Source organism: Eumetopias jubatus, unplaced genomic scaffold, assembly GCF_037043125.1.
Source record: "Eumetopias jubatus isolate StellerSeaLion01/CBP00866 unplaced genomic scaffold, mEumJub1_p1.0 scaffold_4, whole genome shotgun sequence".
Lineage (NCBI taxonomy): Eukaryota > Metazoa > Chordata > Mammalia > Carnivora > Otariidae > Eumetopias > Eumetopias jubatus.
The window spans coordinates 70,900,907-70,923,031 of record NW_028274810.1 but is presented as its reverse complement, the minus strand read 5'-3'; the positions used below and the strand labels follow the sequence as shown (position 1 = coordinate 70,923,031).

The 22,125-nt window shown below is 38.3% G+C and overlaps 1 protein-coding gene across 2 annotated transcripts in view; it reads left to right on the top strand.

The window, feature by feature from the left end:
• The window catches only part of MAST2 (microtubule associated serine/threonine kinase 2), a 223,145-nt gene that overhangs the window by 167,112 nt on the left and 33,908 nt on the right, over positions 1-22,125 (top strand). For both annotated transcript variants that reach the window (XM_028123396.1, XM_028123394.1), the window contains exons 6-7: positions 18,342-18,417; positions 21,475-21,553. In XM_028123396.1, the coding sequence (XP_027979197.1) occupies positions 18,342-18,417; positions 21,475-21,553 (155 nt within the window). The remainder of the gene's footprint in view (positions 1-18,341; positions 18,418-21,474; positions 21,554-22,125) is intronic.

The following is a 22,125-nucleotide window of genomic DNA, read 5'->3' as shown; positions in this document are numbered from 1 at the left end:
GCTAATTTCATTATCCTTTATTTCTGCTAATATCAGTCACTACAGGAATGCCCTGGCACACTTCCCTCCCATCTCCTACACTCTTAATTCCTATAAATCTCTGAATATTCCCTGTTTTGTCCCTTTTTCTCAACCCTCTCTGACTCTTGAAACACTTCCAGTGTACCTTTTGGAATTTATTATCAGCAAAATCTCCTATAAGCTCAGTCTTCTTCTAATGGAATCCTGTAGGAGAGGGAGGGGTTAGAACAACAGATTGCCCTGCAGCTCTCTAAAGTGTTAGCTCTCACTATCCCATGACCTTATACCATTGGGCCTGAAAGGAAGAGGAAGATGTCCTTATCTTTTCATTATTCTCCCCCCCCCTTTTTTTAAAGATTTTATTTATCCATTTGACAGAGAGAGACACAGAGAGAGAGGGAACACAAGCAGGGGGAGTGGGAGAAGGAGAAGCAGGCTTCCCACTGAGCACGGAGCCTGATGCGGGGCTCCATCCCAGGACCCTGGGATCATGACCTGAGCCGAAGGCAGACGCTTAACGACTGAGCCACCCAGGTGCCCCTCCCTTTCTTTTTCTTAATGTCCCCAACCTTTGATTCTTATACTATTAAATTTTATCACTATCCATCATTGCAGTTGTAAATATCTTAGCTCTTGACTCTATTACTCTTCACTTCTAACTCCTTTTATTCTTGAGGGTTTGAATATACTCATTGATTTTTCAGTTGTTTGAACTCCTGTCTTCCAGTGAGCTTCTCCTCCATAGTACCTCAGTTACTTAGACTGTGCCTGCATAATTTTAGTTTCATTCTTCTTGCTGCTGTCTAAGCACCTCCAATCTTTCCACCTTGTGCCATCTAGAAACCCCATCCCCCCCAAACCAAACGTTTGATTTCAGGATCTCCAGTCCTTGAGACCCTTAAATATATTAAGTTTGGGATGCCTTCTAAATACTGATATGGGTAGATCAATGTATTAGGCTGGAGAGTACCTGGAAGAGAACACAAGGAACCAGCAGAATACCTACCCCACCTCTAGGGCCTGTGATGCAAAGGGATGTGTGAAAGCAAACAGTTATTACTTGAAAGAACTTCAGAGGAAGCTATGTATTCAGGGTGACAGTCAAGTTTCACCTAATATGTTAAGGGCTATATTAAATATATGTCCAGGGTGCTTGGGAGTACAAAATCAAGGATAACACTGGCAGTTGCAATATCAGTTAAGAGACCACTGCCATTGTCAAGATGTAAGGGAGTGTTAGAAATGGAGAAAGTATATGTATATGAGAAAAATTTATGAGGTTAAATAATCAGGGATCAGAATCAATTATCTCCAGATTTCCTGCTTAGGTGATTAATGAGTAATAATACCCTTAGCTTAAATAAGGAATATTGAGGAATCAATGTAAGGGAAGGAAAAAGAAGATCCAAGAAGCAAGTCTATACATATATGGACACTTGATTTATGGTGAGAGTAACACTGGGACAATTGTATGTCCATATGGAGAAATTGAAAGATTTAACTCTTACTTCACAGAAATCAATTCCAGGTGAATTTTAGATTTTTTTTCAGTCTCATTAAGGTATGATTGATAAAGTTGTAAGATATTTAAAGTATACAACACAATGACCTCATATGCATTGAATTGTAGTTTTAAATGTGAAAGTCAATACCCTCCAGTTCCATCCACGTCGATGCAAATGGTAGGTATTCATCCTTTCTAATGGCTGAGTAATATTCCATTGTATATATGAACCACATCTTCTTTATCCATTCATCTCTTGAAGGGCATCTCAGCTCTTTCTACAGTTTGGCTATTGTGGACATTGCTGCTATGAACATTGGGGTGCAGGTGCCCCTTCTTTTCACTACATCTGTGTCTTTGGGATAAATACTCAGTAGTGTAATTGCTGGGTCGTAGGGTAGCTCTATTTTTAACGTCTTGAGTACCCTCCATACTTTTCCAAAGTGGCTGTACCAGCTTGCATTCCCACCAACAGTGTAGGAGGGTTCCCCTTTCTCCGCATCCCCGCCAACATCTGTTGTTTCCTGACTTGTTAATTTTAGCCATTCTGACTGGTGTGAGGTGGTATCTCATTGTGGTTTTGATTGTATTTCCCTGATGACTAGTGATGTGGAGCATTTTTTCATATGTCTTGTTGGCCATCTGTATATCTTCTTTGGAGAGGTGTCGGTTCATGTCTTCTGCCTGTTTCTTGACTGGATTATTTGTTTCTTGGGTGTTGAGTTTGTTAAGTTCTTTATAGATCTTGGATGCCAGCCCTTTATCTGATATGTCATTTGCAAATATCTTCTCCCATTCTGTGGGTTGCTTTTTAGTTTTGTTGACTGTTTCCTTTGCTGTGCAGAAGCTTTCTATCTTGATGATGTCCCAATAGTTCATTTTTGCTTTAACTGGAGGGTATTATGCTAAGTGAAATAAGTCAAGCAGAGAAAGAATTATCATATGGTTTCACTCATATGTGGAATATAAGGAATAGTGCAGAGGACCATAGGGGAATGGAGGGAAACTGAATGGGAAGAATTCAGAGAGGGAGACAATCCATGAGAGACTCTGGACTCTGGGAAACAAACTGAGGGTTGCAGAAGGGGTGGGGGTGGGGGGATGGGGTAACTGGATGATGGGTATTGAGTAGGGCACTTGATGTGATGAGCATTGGGTGTTATACACAACTAATGAATCGTTGAACACGACATCAAAAACTAATGATGTACTATGTATTTACTAATTGAACATAATAAAAATAAATAAATGTGAAAGTCAAAATACTATTCTTTTAGGTGTATAGGAGGGGACTCCTGACTGGCTCAGTCAGTTAAGTGTGGGACTCTTGATTTTGGCTCGGGTCATGAAATCAGAGTCATAAAACCAACCCCCGCATTGGGCTCTGCATTCAGCACAGAGTCTGCTTGACAGTCTCTCCCTCTCCCTCTGCCCCTCCTTCTGCTCATGTGGGCTCTCTCTCTCTCTCTCTCAAATAAATAAATAATAAAATCTTAAAGAGAGACTATCTTAATTTTAAGTAAACATAAAGGGAGTTTTTTTTAAAGGATGTAAAGAGAAGTTTCATACTTTTGACTACCTTAAAAGTAGGAATTTGTGGTCATTAGAAGATAATGTGAAAAAGCAAGCCACAACGTGGGAGAAGGTAATTATACGCTTAAAACTGGTAAGGGGCTTGGATTCAAAACCTGTAGAGAACTCCGGCAAATCAATAAAATAAAAAGTAGTATGACTGAAAAACATCCAAGGGACTTGAACAGGAGTTAGTTAACAAAAGCAATCCAAATGGCCAATAAATACATGAAGATACTTTAATCTTATAGTAATTACGGAAATGTAAAATAAAATCACAATGAAATGCCATTATGTGACCACCAACAATGGCTTGAAGTGACAAAACCAAGTGTAACTAAGTATATGAAACACTGGTAATCCTTAAACACTATGGTGGAAGTATAAATTGGTACATTTTACAAAAACAGTTTAAAAATAGACAAACTAGAACATGAAAAGTCACTTATTTGTATGACTCCATTTCTATGAAATGTCCAGGATAGGCAATTCCATAGAAACAGAAAGTAGGGGCGCCTGGGTGGCTCGTTAAGCATCTGCCTTTGGCTCAGGTCATGATCCCAGGGTCCTGGGATCCAGCCCCGCATCGGGCTCTCTGCTCCGCGGGAAGCCTGCTTCTCCCTCTCCCACTTCCCCTGCTTGTGTTCCCTCTCTCGCTGTCTCTCTGTCAGACAAACAAACAAACAAATAAATAAATAAAATCTTAATAAATAAAAGAAAGTAGATTAGTGGTTTGCCAGGAGCGTAGGGAGAAGGGAGAATGAGGAATGATTGCTAACAGGGACAGTTTCCTTTTTGAGTGATAACAATGTTCTGGAAGTATATAGTGGTGATAGTTGTACAACTTTGTGAATATACTAAAAACCACTAAACTGTACACTTTAAAAGGTTGGATTTTATAATATGTGAATTATATCTCAATTTTTAAAAACTGAGAAAAAAACTAAACTCAAATATTTAGAGATGCATACCTAGTTGATAAAGCTATAAAGAAATGATTGCCATAAAAGTAAGGGCAATGTAAAGGGGAGGGACTTTGGAAGGACTATATAGAGGGATTTTGGAAGACGGCATTGTTAACCTGGATGGTGTTGACCTAGGGGCTTGCTATATAATTATATTCCTTTATAGCTAGTTAAACTGTGTTAAGTGAAGCAGCTGGTTCAAGGTCAGATGACTGTTCCCTGTTCTGTTTTTATGTTTCATTATAACTTGTTTCTCTGGCATGGATGACTGTTTGCCTTTGAACTATCTCCTCCGACTGCTAAACTGCTTGGTAAAGTTGAAAAAAGCCTGGTTTATAGGCTGCTGGGTTTTCTGTCTTGATGAGATTTTTTTTTGTCCTATTGATCCATTTCTGGCTGTTTTTAAGAAAGAGTTCTTTTTTTTTTAAAGAGTTCTTCTCAATAATGTGATTTTTAAGAATTAATTTAAATATTTGCTTCAAAATGTTAATATTCTGACATCTTAATTTTCTTATTTTTAAGTTTTTATTTAAATTCCAGTTAGTTAACATACAGTGTTATAATAGTTTCGGGTGTACAATATAGTGACTCAACACTTCCGTACATCACTCAGTGCTCATCACAACAAGTGCACTCCTCAATCCACATCACTTATTTCACCTACACCCCCACCCACCTCCCTTCTGGTAACTACATTCTTCATAGTTAAGAGTCTGTTTCTTGGTTTGCCTCTCTCTCTCTTTTTTTCCCTTTGCTCATTTGTTTTGTTTCTTAAATTCCACATATGAGTGAAATCATATGGTATTTGTCTTTCTCTGACTTACTTTGCTTAGCATATTCTCTAGCTCCATCCATGTTGTTGCAGATGCCAAGATTTCATTCTTTTTTATGGCTGAGTAATATTCCATTGTATGTATATGCCACATCTTTTTTATCCATTCATCAGTTGGTGGACACTTGACCTGTTTCTATAATTTGGCCATTGTAGATAATGCTGCTATAAGTATCGGGGTGCATGTATCCCTTTGAATTAGTGTTTTTGTATTCTTTGGGTAAATGCCTAGTAGTACAATCGCTGGATGGTAGTAGAGTTCTATTTTTTTTAAGTTTTTATTTAAATTCCAGTTAACATACAGTGTAATATTAATTTCAGGTGTACAATATAGTGATTCAACACTTCCTCACAACACCTGGTGCTCATCACAACAAGTGCACTTCTTAATCCCTATTACCTATCTAACCCATCCCCCCACCCACCTCCATTCTAACATCTTAATTTTACCCTCAAAATAAGACCAATTCAGAGGCACCTGGGTGGCTCAGTCAGTTAAGCATCTGCCTTTGGCTCAGGTTGTGATCCCAGGGTCATGGGATAGAGCCCTGCGCGGCACTCCCTGCTCAGCAGAGAGCCTGCTTCTCCTTCTCCCTCTGCCCCTCCCCCTGCTTATGCACGTGTGTTCTCTCTCTGTCAAATAAATAAATTTAAAAATCTTTAAAAGAATAAGACTGGGGCGCCTGGGTGGCTCAGTCATTAAGCATCTGCCTTCAGTTTAGGTCATGATCCCAGGGTCCTGGGATCGAACCCCACATCGGGCTCCCTGCTAGGTGGGAAGCCTGCTTCTCCCTCTCCCGCTCCCCCTGCTTGTGTTCCGTCTCTCGCTGTGTCTCTCTCTGTCAAATAAATAAATAAAATCTTTTTTTTTTTAAAAGACCAATTCAAATTATTGATTTTATTTTGTCACAACCCTCAGATTGGTAATTTTGGCCTTTTTAAGGTAAAGTGAATATTGGAGAAATAGACAAAACAGGAAAAGTAGCATGCCATTTTTAGGCCATGGCATCTGGTGGTATAATAAACAATTTCTCTGGTCTTTATCCCAGGTTCCTGGTAGAGAGCTTTTAGAAACCTTGTAACTTCCCGGGTGATAGGAGTGTCTTTGTTATGCTAATGGAGGAGTTCAAAGTGGCCCTCTAGGTAGCTTCCAGATGGCAGCTTGTTCACCAGGAAGTAAGACCAAGCACATGATTAGAAAGTTGGAGCTTTGGGCCAGCCCAGCCTCCTGGGGAGGGGAATAGGAGGTGGAGATTGAGTTTAGTTGTACAGCCAATGATTTAATCAGTTGTGCCTGTGTAATGAGACCAAATTAAAAACTGTAGGCACCAAAGCTCCGAGTAGAGCATCCTGGCTGGTGAACACATTTATGTGCTGGTAGGGCGACACACCCTGTTTACACAAGGAGAGGGCACAGGAGCTCTGCATTCCTTCCCTGACCTTGCCTATGTGCATCCTTTATAATAAAAGTGTAATACTAAATATAACACTTCCTGAGTTCTGTGAATTATTCTAGTAAATTATTGAACCTGGAGGGGGGCTATGGAAACATCCAAATTTATGGTCATATGTCCAAAGTACAGGTGGCCTTGTCACCTTCCTCCCCCCAAGATTTATGGCTGGTGTAGGAAGTGAGGCAATCTTGAGGACTTTGCTCTTAATCTGATCTGTACTAACTATGTGTGGTTGGTATCATAATTAAATTGTAGTACACCTAGTTAGTGTCAGAATAGTATCCTTTGAAAAGTCTATTGGAGCCTGGCCAGTTGGAAGGAATGCTTGTTACAATCTGTTCTTTTGTCAGCTTTCAGACATTATTATTTCCCTTTGAACTATAGAAATTTTTTGCCAAAGATTACCATCTCAGACACAGGTAACAGTTTCTGACTGTTTCCCTGGCAACTACCCCATGACTTGCAAGCCATTTCCTTACTTTGATGTTGGCTATATTTGATATTAAAATATTAAATTGTGAATCAGCTCTAAAAAGTTTTAATGAACAAATGCATAAACCTTAAAAACTGAAAAATTAGTAAGTACTTACCTTATTGACATGGGAATAAAGTACCATACAGTGCCTTTAGTTCTGGTAGATGCCATCAAGGATTAAAAAATAGATGAGCAGAGGACAAACAGAAGACATACTCAGTTTAAGACTTGGGAAAAGCTGGAGTAAGGGGGAAAAAAAAGATTGAGAAAAAGCCTTTGATAAACTAACTCTAGGTGAATATATTCTGACTTTTTATGGTCTTATGGAGGCCCTAATCACCTTTCATTTGACTTATTGAAGAAACTCCCTAACTCCTTTTTTCTTTCTACTCAGTCCATTCTAAATTTTGAAACTGGACATTTTTTTCTAAGATATCGCTTTGTACCTGTCATTCTACTACTTAGAATTTTTGAATAGCAACATTCTCCAAAGTGGTTCTCTAAAGACGATCCATTCGGGCATGGGGGGAAAATACTAAAACTTATTTTTTACCATGAAAAATGAGAATTAAATCAGGTTTTACTAGCGTTTAAGTATGGATCAACACTGGTACTACCCCACATTAGATCCAAGTGTTAGCCTGTGTTATAAACCGTACATAACATACCATGAACAGGGTTGAGTTCCCCTGTACACCCTTAGTCATCATTTTCCTTGAGCATATTGCAGCTTACAGATGCGCCCCCCCCCCGCCCAGGTTTTGCTGTTACTTAAGTCTCTCTCTCTTTTTTTTAATTCCAGTATAGTTAACATACAGTGTTAAATTAGGTTCAGGTGTACAATATGATTCAGCAATTCTGTACATTACTTAGTGCTCATTAGAATAAGTATATTCTTCATCTGCTCACCTTTTTAACCCATCCTCTCACCTCACCCTGGCAACCACCAGTTTGTTCTCTTATAGTGCATTTGTCCAGAACCTTGTAATACAGTGTGGAGGGAGCCTTTGAAATGGTTTGTGCAAGAAGGAAATTTACTGGTTGTCTTGTGGCAAATTACTTAAAAGAATGGTCTAACTAAATGTTGTAGCAGTTTTCTTGTACAAAATGTCAAGTGTTCCAAATTTCCTGAACTTTTCTGTGCTAACAAGTGGTTTTCAGTAGTATGCTGCCTAGGAGTTGGGGTGGGGGGTGGGCAGCAGTGACAAATACTCTTAGTCTTTCTGTTAAAGTGAAGGTAATATGTAACAGTGAGTGAAAAAGTGTCTGCATTTTGAAAGAAATTTGTGCCATGGAAAGAGCATTTTGAAAATGGGCATTTGGAAATGTTACTGTTTGTATGTGATTTTGTTGACAAAAATGATGCCACCTATTAAAACAGGTAAATCTGCCTCTTAAAAACATGAGAAATAAAATGTTCTCATCTTCCCAATGAAAGGTTTAATAGATTTTGAACCTATTTGTTAAAAATATAGTAACATTATAAACCTTTCTATTCATTTTCAAGAAAAACTGCTTGGCATCACAAAGATAGAAATTTACCATCCTGGGACGCATGGGTGGCTCAGTCGGTTAAGCATGTGCCTTTGGCTCAGGTCATGATCTCAGGGTGCTGGGATCCAGTCCTGTATCGGGCTTCTTGCTCCGCAGAGAGCCTGCTTCTCCCAATGCCTGCAGCGCCCCCTGCTAGTGCTCATTTTCTTTCTCACTCTCTGACAAATAAATAAATAAAATCTTAAAAAAAAAAGATATTTACCATCCTTTGGGTGGAATTGAAAAATGAATACCATGATCTAATTAATAGAGCTAGTAAAGCACCTCTTCCATTGAGAGCTACGTATCTTTGTGACATTTATTTTTCATCTATAATAAAACCAAGTCACAAAATAAATTTAGAAACTAAACTGCAAAAGACCTAAGATTTCTAAAAATATGAACCATCTTCAGTCACAGTACACTCAAAAAAGGGGAACAAAAAATTGTGTACCATGAATAAAATTTAATTTCCAAAATATTTGTTTTAAAGTGTATAATTTGATAAAATATGACATACATTTATACCTATAAAACCATCACCACAATCAAAATAATGTATGTATCCATCATGTCCAAAAGTTTCTTCATAATATTTTATAATTCCTTCCATCTCCAGGCCCCCACTGGTGTGCTGTCACCTATAGATTAGTTTGACTTTTGTAGAATTTTATCTAAATGGAATCATATAGTATGTGTTCTTTTTTGTCTCCTTGTCCTTTGCATTTCCATATAAGTTTTTTTTTTAAGGTTTTATTTATTCATTTGAGAGAGAGAATGAGAGATAGAGAGCACGAGAGGGAAGAGGGTCAGAGGGAGAAGCAGACTCCCCGCTGAGCGGGGAGCCCGATGTGGGACTCGATCCCGGGACTCCAGGATCATGACCTGAGCCGAAGGCAGTCGCTTAACCAACTGAGCCACCCAGGCGCCCCTCCATATAAGTTTTAAAATCAGCTTACCTAAAAGGTAGCTGGTAGGAGAAGGCTATGCATGAGTGAGGGCAGAGAGTATTTGGAAAATCCTGTGCCTTCTGCTCAATTTTGCTGTGAACCTAAAACTGCTTTAAAAAATAAAATCTATTAAAAAAAAAAAAAGTGCCTGGAGTTTTGATTGGATTGTTCCGAACCTATAGATCAATTAGGGGATAACTGACTTCTTAATAGTGTTGAATGTTTTTTACCTGTGATATATTTCTCCATTTATGTAGGCCATCATTAATTTCTCCTAACAATGTTTTTTAAAATGCTTTAAATTTATTTTTATTTTTGAAATTTATTATTGAACATTGCATACAATGTTTTATTCATTTCAGGTGTAAAACATAGTGATTGAAGAATTCTGTGCATTAGTGCTCACCATGATAAGTGAAGTCACCATCTGTCATCATTGACTATATTCCCTATGCTGTACTTTTCATCTCCATGACTTATTTATATTGTAACTGGAAGTTTGTGCCTCTTAATGCCCTTCTCTTAACAGTGTTTTGTGTCACTCTTGTACATCTTTTGTTAGACTTATCCCTAAATATTCATGTTTTTATGCAATAAATGGTATTGTATTTATTTTCTTTTTCTGATTATTGCTAGCATATAGAAATATAATAGATTTTTGTGTATTGTCCTTGTATCCTGTAGCCTTGCCAAACTCATTTAAGTAGCTTTATTATAGATTCTTTCAGATTTTCTATGTAGAAATATAATATATACTTTATATAAATACCAATCTATTATGTAAATATATTAATATAAATATATACTTTAAAACAAATATTTCTCCCTTTCTGATCTAGATGGTTTTTATTTCTCTTTACTTTCTTATTGCAATCACTAGATCCTCCAGTACAAATTTGAATACAAACGGTGAGCACAGACATCCTGGCCTTGTTTCTGATCTTAGAGCATTGTGTCATAACCATTAAGTGTGGTGTTGGCTATACATTGTCATTGATGCCCTTTATTGATTTAAGAATGTTTCCTTCTATTCCTAGTTTGGTGAAAGTTTTTATGAAAAGAGGTTGTTGGGGGGCGCCTGGCTGGCTCAGTTAGTAGAACATGCGACTCCTGATCTTGGAGTCATGAGTTCAAGTCCCACGTTGGATGTAGAGATTCCATACTTACATATATATATACATACATATATACATAAATGTTTAAGAAATGATTGTTGGATTTTTGACAAGTGCTTTTTCTATGTCTAGTGGGATGATCATGTAGTTTTTCTTTGTCAGCCTATTATAATGATGGGTTGTATTGGTTGATTTTTTTTTCAGATTTTAACGAACTTGTATTCCTGGGACAAATCTACTTGGTCATAATGTATTATCCTTTTTATAATTGTTGGATTTGATTTGCTGAAGTTTCATTAAGAATGTATGCATATACATTCATCTTTGTGATTTTGGTATCAAGGTGAGGCTGACTTCATAGGATGACTTGAGAAGAATTAATTCCGTTCTCTTCAATTTTCTGGAAGAATTTGTGTAGAATTACTTATTCCTTGAATGTTTGGTAGACTTGTCCAGTGAAGCTATGGGGCCTGGAATTTTCTTTGTGGGTATGTTTTAAATAATAAATTTAATTTCCGTAATAGATTACAGGGCTATTCATGTAACCTGTTTCCTTGTGAATGAGCCTTGGTAGTTTGCATCTTGAAGAAAATTTTCAATTTTCAATTTCATTTAAGCTGCCAATTGACGGGCGCCTGGGTGGCTCAGATGGTTGGGTGTCTGCCTTCGGCTCAGGTCGTGATCCCAGGGTCCTGGGATCGAGTCCCGCATCAGACTCCCTGCTCCTTGGGAGCCTGCTTCTCCCTCTGCTTCTCTCTCTCTCTCTCTGTCTCTCATGAATAAATAAATAAAATCTTAAAAAAAAAAAAGTTGCCAATTGACATAAAGTTGTTCATAATGTTGCCTTATTATTCTGATATCTGTAGAATCTGTAGGACATCACCTCTTTCATTCCTGACGTTGGTAATTTGTGTTTTCTTTCTCTCTTTCCTAATCAGTCTGTCTGTAGTTTATTAAGCTAAAATCTGTGTATGGTTTGTTAATTTTCTTTGTTGTGTTTTTTTAATTGGTTTCTCCTGTGATCTTTGTGATTTCCTTTATTCTGAGTTTCATTTGCTCTTTTTCTCCCCCCTAATTTAAGATAGAAGCTGAGGTCATTGAATTTAGTCCTTCTTTTCTAATGTAGGTATTTAATGATACAGTTTTCCCTCTAAGAACTCCTTTAGCGGTTTCAGATGTTATGTTTTAATTTTTGTTTAGTTCAAAGTACTTTTGTAATTTCCCTTTTGATTTCTTCTTTCAGTTATTTAGAAGCGTGTTGTTTAGTTTCCACAGATTTGGAGGTTTTCCAGAGATCTTTCTGTTATTGATTTTTATTCAATATCATATTTGTCTTGAATTATTTTAAATTTATTGGATCTTTTATGGCCCAGAATATGATCATTCTTAGTAAATGTTCCATGTTCACTTGAAAAGAATGTATATTCTGCTTTTTTTCTATTAAGTTGGTTGATAATGTTTTTCAGGTGTTCTGTATCCTATCGGTTTGTCTCTTCCCCCCATTTACTAATTTGTTTAATCATTTATATCACAAACGATATAACCCATAGATATTTATTCCATAGTATAACTTTTATATTATAATATAACATAAGTATTATAATATTTGTAATCTATTAATACTTTATTTTGTTGCTCAAATTGTTCCATCTTTGGCCATTAGGAGTTCTTTCAGTTGGCTGCTGTTTTGCTTGGCATACCCCCATCAGTGTGTTTTTTGCTTGTTTTTATTTTTATTTTTTTTAAAGATTTTATTTATTTGAGAGAGAGAACACACATGAGTGGGGGGGCGGGGAGGGGCAGAGGGAGAGGGAGAAGCAGACTCCCCACTGAGCAGGGAGCCGGACTCGGACCTTGATCCCAGGACCCTGAGATCATGACCTGAGTCGAAGGCAGATGCTTAACTGACTGAACCACCCAGGTGCCCCTGTTTTTGGTTTTGATTTGTTATTTTCTCACTTACTTACTTTCTGGCACTATAAGATGCTCCAGGCTTATCTTGTATATTTGTTGCCCCAGCTCTAGAATCAACCATTCTCCAAGGAGCTCTGGATACTTTTATTGGCGAATAGTATTAGAAACCAAGATCTGGGTACTAGATATGCTTATTGCTACTGGAGTGTCCTTTTATACCCTCTTAGCCAACAGATGTATACAAACCTGTGTATATAATATATGTAACCATCTGTATCTCTATTAAATTAAATATGAGTTCTTACTGATGTCTCCAGCACTAATCCATTATTATATAGATCATTCTAGTTTCTTCCCCTTGCTAATCTGTAAATTTCCACTCTAACAGTGAGATTCAGGGCGCCTGGGTGGCTCAGTCAGTGAAGCATCTGCCTTCGGCTCAGGTCATGATCCCAGGGTCCTGGGATTGAGCCCCACATGAGGCTCCCTGCTCAACGGGGAGTCTGCTTCTCCCCTCTCCCCTTTGTTATTTCTCTCTCTCTGTCAAATAAATAAATAAAATCTTAAAAAAAAATGAGATTCTTGACTCCTACCATCTGCCATCTGTATACTTAATGATTCACTTCCATTGTATACATATAACAGTGTTGGAATTACTAAAGCATATCTACATGGAAAACAACTTTACTGACTTAAGTTACGTCATGTAGTTCCTTTTGCCTTTAGTCTTAATAGACTCCATTTCCAGAGTTTCTTAGGTCAGCACGTTTCCTTCCACTCACTTTAATGAAGTTGTTCCATACATTTATAATACAGTTAGATTCTCTTATCACAGTTTACATTCTTCCCTGGGATCCCTCAACCTCATAAATGATTTTTTAAATTTTTCATATATCACTCTTCATGTTATAAAGTTCTGTCGGTTTTTAACAAATGTATAACGTTATTTATCCATCATTACAGTGTGATACAGAAGAATTTCATCACCTTAAAAGTGCATGGTGTTTTACCTGCTTGTCTCTTATCCCTTTGCTCTGCCCTAGCAATCACTGATCTTTTTACTTTTCCAGAATGTCATGTAGTTGGGATACAGTATAAAGCCTTTTCAGATTGGCTTTTTTCACTTAGTAATATGCATCTGTTTCCTCTGTGTCTTGTCATGGCTTGATAGCTTATTTCTTTTTAGTACTGAATAGTATTACATTGGATGTACTACAGTTTATCCATCTTCTACTGAAGGACATCTTGGTTGCTTCCAAGTTTTGGCAATTATGAATAAAGCTGATATAAACATCCATATGAAAGTTTTTGTGTGAACAAAAGTTTTCAACTCAATTGAGTTAGTACTTAGGAGTGTAGCTGCTAAATTGAGCAATAAGACTATGTTCAGCATTGTGAGAAACTGCCAAACTGTCTCCCAAAATGTCTGTACCATTTTGCATTCCCACCAGCAAGTAAGAATTCCTGTTGTTCCACATCCTCACCAACATGAAATATTGTCAGTTTTTGAGCCATTCTAATAGGTGTGTATGAGTATCCCATGTGGTTTTAATTTTTAATTCCCTATGACAGATAATGTTGAGCAACTTTTCATATGCTTATTTGCCATCTGTATATCTTCTTTGTTGTGTCTGTTCAGATCTTTCCCTCCTTTTTTTTTTTTTTTAAAGATTTTATTTATTTGACAGAGAGAGACACAGCGAGAGAGGGAACACAAGCAGGGGGAGTGGGAGAGGGAGAAGCAGGCTTCCCACCGAGCAGGGGGCCTGATGTGGGGCTCAATCCCAGGACCCTGAGATCATGACCTGAGCCAAAGGCAGACACTTAACGACTGAGCCACCCAGGCGCCCCTCTTTCCCACCTTTTTAAATTGGGTTGTTTTCTTATTGTTGACCTTTAAGAGGTTTTTATACATTTTGGATACAAGTGAGATGTTTTATATGTTTTGATATAGATGAGATAATATATTTTGTAAATATTTTCTCCCAGTCTGACTTGTCTTTTCTTTTCTCTTAATAGTGTCTTTTGCAGAGCCTAAGTTTTTACTCTTCATGCAGTCCACTTTTTTTCATTGATTGTGCTTTTGGTTTCATATCTAAATAGTTATCACCAAAGCCAAAGTCACCTTGATTTTCTCCTATGTTATTTTCTAGAAGTTTTGTATTTTACATTTAGGCAGATGTTACATTGGGATCATTTACATCATCAATGTTGGTTAATTTTTGTGAAAGGTTGTGTCTAGATGCTTTTTTTGCGTATAAATGTCCAGTTGTTCCAGCGCCATTCATTGAAAAGACTGTCCTTTCTCCATTGAACTGTGCTCTTTTGTCATATATCAATTGACTACAGTTGTGTTTGTCTGTTTCTGAATGCTCTGTTCTGTTTTATTGATCTATATGTCTTTCACCAGTACTACATTGTCTTGATCACTACAGCTTTATTGTGAGTTTTTTTAATTCCAGTATAATTAACATACAGTGTCATATTAGTTTCATGTATATAATATAGTGATTCAATAATTCTCTACATTACTCAGTGTTCATCATGATAAGTGTTCTCTTCAATCCCGTTCACCTGTTTCACCCATCATCCCACTCACCTTCCCCCTGGTAACCACCAGTTTATTCTCTATATTTAAGAGTCTCTGTTTTTGTTTGTCTCTGTTTTTCTTTGTTTTGTTTCTTAAGTTCCACATATGAGTGAAATCATATGGTATTTGTCTTTCTCTCACTGATTTATTTCATCTAGCATTATACCCTCTAGATCCATTCATATTGTTGCTGATGGCAAGATTTCATTCTTTTTTTTATGGTGGAGTAATATTCCATTGTGCGTATATATATCACTTCTTTATCCATTCATCTCTTGGTGGACAGCCCTGGGGTTGCTTCCATATTTTGGCTATTGTAAATAATGCTACAATAAACATAGGGGTGCATATATCTTTTCAAATTACTGTTTTCATATTCTTTGGGTAAATACCCAGTAGTGGAATTGCTGGATCATGATAATTCCAATTTTAATTTTTTGAGGAACCTCCATACTGTTTTCCAGTGGCTGCACCAGTTTGCATTCCCACCAACAGTGCAAGAGGGTTTTTTTTTTCCCTTCACATCCTTGCCAACACCTGTTGTTTCTTGTGTTGTTAATTTTAGCCATTCTGACAGTTGTGAGGTGATATCTCAATATGGTTTTGATTTGCATTTCTCTGATGACTAGTGATGTTGAGACTTATAATGGGTTTTGAAGTCAAGTAATGTCAGTCTTCCAACTTTGTTCTTCAGTATTGTGTTACTTTTCTGGTTATTTTACCTTTCCATATAAACTTTAGAATCCATTTGTCAGTATTCACATACTAGCTTGTTGAGATTTTGATTGAAATTGCATTGACTCTGTAGATCAAGTTGGAAAAAACTGACATCTTAGCAATATTGAATCTTCCCATCCATGAACATGCAGTACTTCATTTACTTAGATCTTTGGTTTCTTTCATCATTATAGTTTACAGCATATAAATAGTGTATATATTTTGTTAGAGTTATACATAAGCATTTCATTTTTATGCTAAAGTTAATTGTATTGTGTATTTTTTTAAAAGATTTGTTTTTTTGAGAGAAAGTGAGCACGAGCAGCGTGAGGGGCAGAGGGACAAGCAGACTCCCTGCTGAGCAGGGGGCCTGATTCGGGGCTGGATCCCAGGACCCTGAGATCATGACCTGAGCCGAAATCAGACGTTTAACCAACTGTGCCACCCAGGCACCTCTTGTGTATTGTTTTTAATTTCAAGTACCAATTGTTCATTGCTGGTATAAAGGAAAGCAGTTGACTTGTATATTAGCCTTGTATTCTGTGACTTTGCTGTATTTATTAGTTCCAGCAGTGATTTTTTGCTTTCATCTTTTTCTTTTTCTTCTTTAATTCTTCAATTCAATTCTTCTTCATTTCTTCTTTGATTCTTTGATTCAATTCTTTAATCTCTTCATAGACAATCCTGTCATCTGCAAACAAAGATAGTTTTACTTATTCTTTCCCAACGTACTTACCTTTATTTTCTTTAAAAAAAAGCGTTATTGCGGGGCATCTGGGTGGTGCAGTTGGTTAAGTGTCTGACTCTTGGTTTTGGCTCAGGTCATGATCTTGTGGTTGTTAGATGGAGACCTGGGTAGGGCTCCGCGCTCAGCTTGGAGTTGGCTTCAGATACCCTCTCCCTCTGCCCCTCCCCCTGCTTGTGCATGCATGCTCTCTCTCCCTCTCAAATAAATAAAATTTCTAAAAAATCGTATTGCACTGACTAGGATGTTCAGTATGAGCTCAATAGGACTGGTAAGAGGGGACATTTTTGCCTTCTTCCCCGTCCTAGAGGGAAAGCATCCTCTTTCTCACCATTAAGTCTAATGTTAGCGGTATGTCTTCTGTAGATGTTCTTGATCAAGTTGAGGAAGTTCCTCTCTTTTCCTAGTTTGCTGAGAATTTTATCAGGAATGGGTTTTAGATTTTGTCAAATACCTTTTCAGAATCAATTCATGCAATTATGTGGTTTTTCCTCTTTAGTCTGTTGTTGTGGTGGATTATATTAATTGATTTTCAAATGTTGGATTGATCTTGCATACCTGGAATAAATTGCACTTGATTGTGGTATGTAATTTTTTATACATTGTAAAATTTTATATTTCTAATGTCTTGTTGAGAATTTTTACAACTATATCTGTAAGAGATACTGGTCTATAGTTTTCTTGTAATGTTCTTCTCTGGTTTCTGTATTAGGGTAATACTGGCCTTATACAATGAGTTTAGGAAGTGTTCTTTCCACTTCTATTGGAAGAAATTGCATAGGTACCAGTTTTTCTTTAAGTGTTTAATAGAATTATCAGTGCAACATATGAAACTGATGTTTTCTTTTTTCAAAGATTATTAATATGGATTCAGTTTCTTTAATAAAGTCTTTCTTTTTAATCCAATCTGACAATCTCTGCCTTTTAATTGGGGCTTTTAGACTATTTACATTTACTGTCGTTGATACGGTTTGGTGTAAATCGGTTATATTCCTATTTGTTTTCTAATTGTTCCATCTGTTTTTTCTTCTTGCTCTTTTACTGCTTATTTGGGGTTGAATGGTTTTTATTCCACTTTATATCTTTTACTGGCTTATGAGCTATAACTGTTACCTAGTAATTGCATTGGCATATGCAATATATATCTTATCATATTATACCTCTTCACAGATAGTATAAGAATAATACCATTCCATTTTCCCTCTTTCAGCCTGATGTTGTTTTCAAACTTTTTATTCTCATGCTATAAATCCTACACCACCTTATTATTTTTGTTTAAATAGTTATTATTCTTAAAGAGATTTAAATAACAAGAAAAAAGTCTTTGTTTTCCCATGTAGTTAACTTTTCTAGTGCTCTTCATTCTTTTGTGTAGATCCATAGTTCCACTTGGTATCTTTTTCTTTCTGCCTAAAGGACTATTTTTTTTTTTAATTGCAGTGCAGTCTGCTGTTCTTGAGGATTTTTTCTTTTTGTCTGAGAAGATACTTATTTCACCTTGTTTTTAAAAAAATATTTTTACTGGTACAATGACTTTTAACACGAATTACCGAGAATTAATCCATACTTTACAGGTTTTGGACATAGTCCTTCACAAAATTGTCATTACTTTAGACACCCAACTACAAGCTTGGGGTTCCAATCTTATATAATCTCCAAGCAGATTGGAGCCTGAGGTGTTCCGAGGAGGGCAGGAAATTGGCAAGTTCGTGCTGTAACTAGAATGGACGTCTGAGAGACATAAGATGGTTACAGGCAACTTGGGAACAAGGGAGAAACGTCTGGGCTACCAAACTTTTACAAAGAGAGAATCGTTAAACTGACGGTGGGCCTGAAAACATAACCACCTGAGTGCTAATTGCCAGTGCGAGGGATAGAGTTCTTCCCTAGAGGTCGCCTCAGTCCGCCTCAGAAAGACTTCACAGAGGGTTGCTTTTCCTTTCCCCACCCACAGGTAACAGTCCTTTGGATAGCCCCCGGAATTTCTCTCCAAATGCACCTGCTCACTTTTCCTTTGTTCCTGCCCGTAGGTAAGTTGATAGAAAACCTCTGTGACTAATGTGTGTGTGGCATTTGCATGAATGTTAGTTAAATGTTAGCTTCCTCCTTTGAGGCACTGCCCTTCCAAGTGTGTTACCTTGGGCTACTAGCCACCAGCATTGCTTTCCTCATCTCATTCAAATTTTGCTTTCTAGATGCTCTAGGTGTTTGCCTTTAGTAGATATAAGAAGTGGCTTTATTTTTATAATCCTAAGCACAAGTCCCTGGTTTCCTGGGGGTATGTTCCAAAACATTATACTCATAACTGAGAGCTATCCTAGTGTGATCAATGAGAAAATGGGCCTCTCATCCCAGGGAGACCCAAGGTTTTACTCTTACTCCTCAACCAGAATAAAAGTGCCTTTTAGTAGAGATTCGTTAATATTGGAAAGCTGTGTCTCCTGGTGTATAATAAGCACTTACTCAGTGCTTTTTGGTTGAACGAGTGATGGGGAAGAATAACGAACAGGCAAGCATTTATAGTTGTAAACTGTGATAAGCACCATGAAATGAAAGAACATGATGCTGCATGAAAGCATAGGAAAGGAATGGGGCTGGAGGATCTATACAGGGTGGTCATGTAAGGCCTCCCGGAAGGGGATTGACTTTTAAGCTAAGACCTGAAGGATAAGAGTGAGCCTGCCATGTTGAAAGTGAGGACACAGGTGTAGGCCATTGTAGGCAGAAGGAATAGCATGTTCCATTTGTGCCCTTGTGTCTCCCTTATTATTATCAGGGCTTTAGGAATAGGATCAGCTAGGGAATTTCAGGGCCTGGTATTACGATCCAAACAGACCTGTGCTAGGTGGCATGAAGTTTGAGTCATGTGTATGGAACATGGAACTCTGGGCTGTTCTTTTAACAGAACATAGTAGGAAAAGCAGCTAGGAATTAGTAGGGGTAGGGAAGAAGATTTCAACCCTGCCAAACAGGGTACTCAGGAATTGTGTTTGCTAGGTTACTGAGGTCAGGCTTGAACCTTGTAGGATCACATGGGTTTGGAATATCACACAAAATAGATTTAATGAAATGCTAAGGATAGATCCATCAATCCTGCAATTTCACTTCAAACATACACACAATCCTAAACAGAAAGTTTGCCCTTGCAAGCGTGACCAAATGCCAGGGGTCAAACAGATCAGTCTCCTTGGTTCCATTTGATTCTCACTGTAATATATGTCTTTTCACTACAGCCATGGCCACAGAGCAGACAGGTAATAGTGGACATGATGGGGAGAGGGGCTGGGAAACTGCTATGCATGGCCAGACAATATGGTTTGTGGTGTTGTGCTTGGTGAGAAGTGGCTGTGATGAGTCTTCTCTGACTGTGGGTATGAACATTTGGCCTTTCATATCTAGCAAAGAGGCCCTAAGGGAACCCCCTGCTGGAACCAAGGCTCAGAGCTCATATACTTAGAGGCAGGAATTGCTGAATAGTTCTAAGTTTCTGAGCCTAGGGACAAGTCACCCTCATCCCCACAAATTTCCTTGGTCACCCAGTGAGATGACCAGGCAGAGGAAATGGAGGCATCCTATAGTGGCATTTCTTTCTGACTGTGGTAGCCCTTGCTCTTCAGATTAGAGAAAAATGGCTGCCCTGCAGTTGGTTTCCATTTCTTTCTAAAGAAGGAAAGATGATCTGTGAAAAAGTCTATTTGACAAGGGTTTGGGAAATTCCTCCCTAAGTTAGACTAGTGCTATCTTTGCTGAGCTCTGTTTTCCTGGAATTGACTTGCTTTCTTGTATAGAGCTCCCAGGACCCAACAAAAGAGATCAGAGAGAACATCATGTTTGAGCAGCTTCCTGGACATTTCTTTGCCTCAGAGACTAGGTTCCAGCAGAGCTAGCTGCCTGGGTAGCATGAAGTTTGAATCAGGTGCATGTAGCATGGAACCCTGGGCTGTCCCCTTGCAGAGTCTCGTAGGAAAAGCTGCTCGGTATTGGTGGGAGTGGGGAGGAGTGCTTCAAAAGGGGAAGCCCTGGCAAGATTGAGTCCTCTTTTTTTCTCCTTCCTCTCCCTGCCTCTCTCCACCTCCCTTAACTGTGAAGCCTGGACTAAATCACCAAATCCCTGGGTTATAGTGTTTTCTCTGAAGATTGAGGGTATTTAAGTTCTAAAGGTCCTCCATTGCTAATGTTCTAAAGTTCTGTGGTAGCAGCAAAGAAATTTTCCCCAACTTCAACTAGAGCAGGCTATGCCCCCATGCTTCACAAGAAAAACCACTTGTGTTACAGCGCCATCCCATAGTTCAGGAAAGAATCACTTGTCCATGAATAAAAGCTTCACACCAGATACCTTTCTCCTCCACAGCAAAGCAAATATCTAGTTCTCTTTGATGAGAACTTTGGGGTGCATCCTCTCAAGAGCAGCAGGAAACCTGCTCCAAAATCTTATATAATACAGCCAAGGGTATGCCACCTGGCTGTGTCTTCATGAGGTTGCTGCCACTCTTTACGAACATTCTCAAAGACTGGTTTTATGGGTCCTAATGGATCTTAAGTAACCTTGGACTGTTTGCCAATGATCGGTTCATACTCAGACTCAGATGGTGGTCCACTTCTTCCTCATCAATCCAGTGGCCTGGGAAAGACCAAAGAGCCTTTCACATGGAGCCTTCAAAAAAAGAAATAGCTGTATTTCAGTGGCAGTTCTGTCCTTGTGGTGATCCCTTCAGCTAGAGTCCTCTGTCATTGCTTCTCTAAAAGTGAATACGTTGCATAAATAAATAAATAACATGTGAATTCGTTGAGAGTATGAAGATTTTTATTTCAGAACCACAGTGTTATATAACAGATGTTCTTATTCAAAGTCACAGACTCCTTTTTAGTTAGAGATGTTTGTCTTTGCAGTGGAAAACACACGACCATAGGCCTCATGTAGGAGAGAGATGTGAAAGCATGTACTAGACCAAGCAGTACTGTGTAGAGACAAGGAAGAGCCTACCTGTGAGCCAACTGCCCAAAACAGTGCTGGTGGAAAGATGGGCAGGTCCAGGGCTCAGGGTGGGGTCCTGTAGAAACTGCCTAATATTCTTCACTTTACATAGGACTGATGGACGGCGCTGGTCTTTGGCCTCTTTGCCTTCTTCAGGTTATGGAACCAACACTCCTAGCTCTACTGTCTCAGTAAGTAGCCAAATCTGTGGCTTTGCTTCCTTCATCCCAAAGAAGTACTTCCCTACAGATTATTGCTGCCTATCCCTATGGGATTGCAAAGTGGTTCTCAATTTTTCCTCCAAAGCCAAACTCAGAGAGGTTGTTTGGAGATGAGGCTGAGTGGGGCAGTGGTGGCCCTTAACAGCCATAGCCAGATATAAACATTAAACACCTTTGGCAAGAACTAACCAGCATGCTCTCTGGGCATCAGTTTTTCCAAGTGGAGTCAGAGGAGGGCTTGAGGATGGACTTTTGCTTTGCCAGATGTGGAGGATCCTAAACATGGTTCCCCTGCTTCCTTCATCTTACTTCTAGAACTGCAACCAAGAGCAGATAACCCCTCCCATGTCCCAAAGGCCTGATGGACCCTCTTTCACCTTTTCCTTTCAAAAAAAGAAGGGAAGGATGATTATTTGATATTCAAGTTTGATGTGTATCAGCAAAAAAGCTGGGCCTTTCTCTAAAACTTCTAGTTAGTTTTTTTAGAGAAGGTTGTAGCCTAAAACACAACAGATGTCCTAATTGCTGCTATGCACAATTGA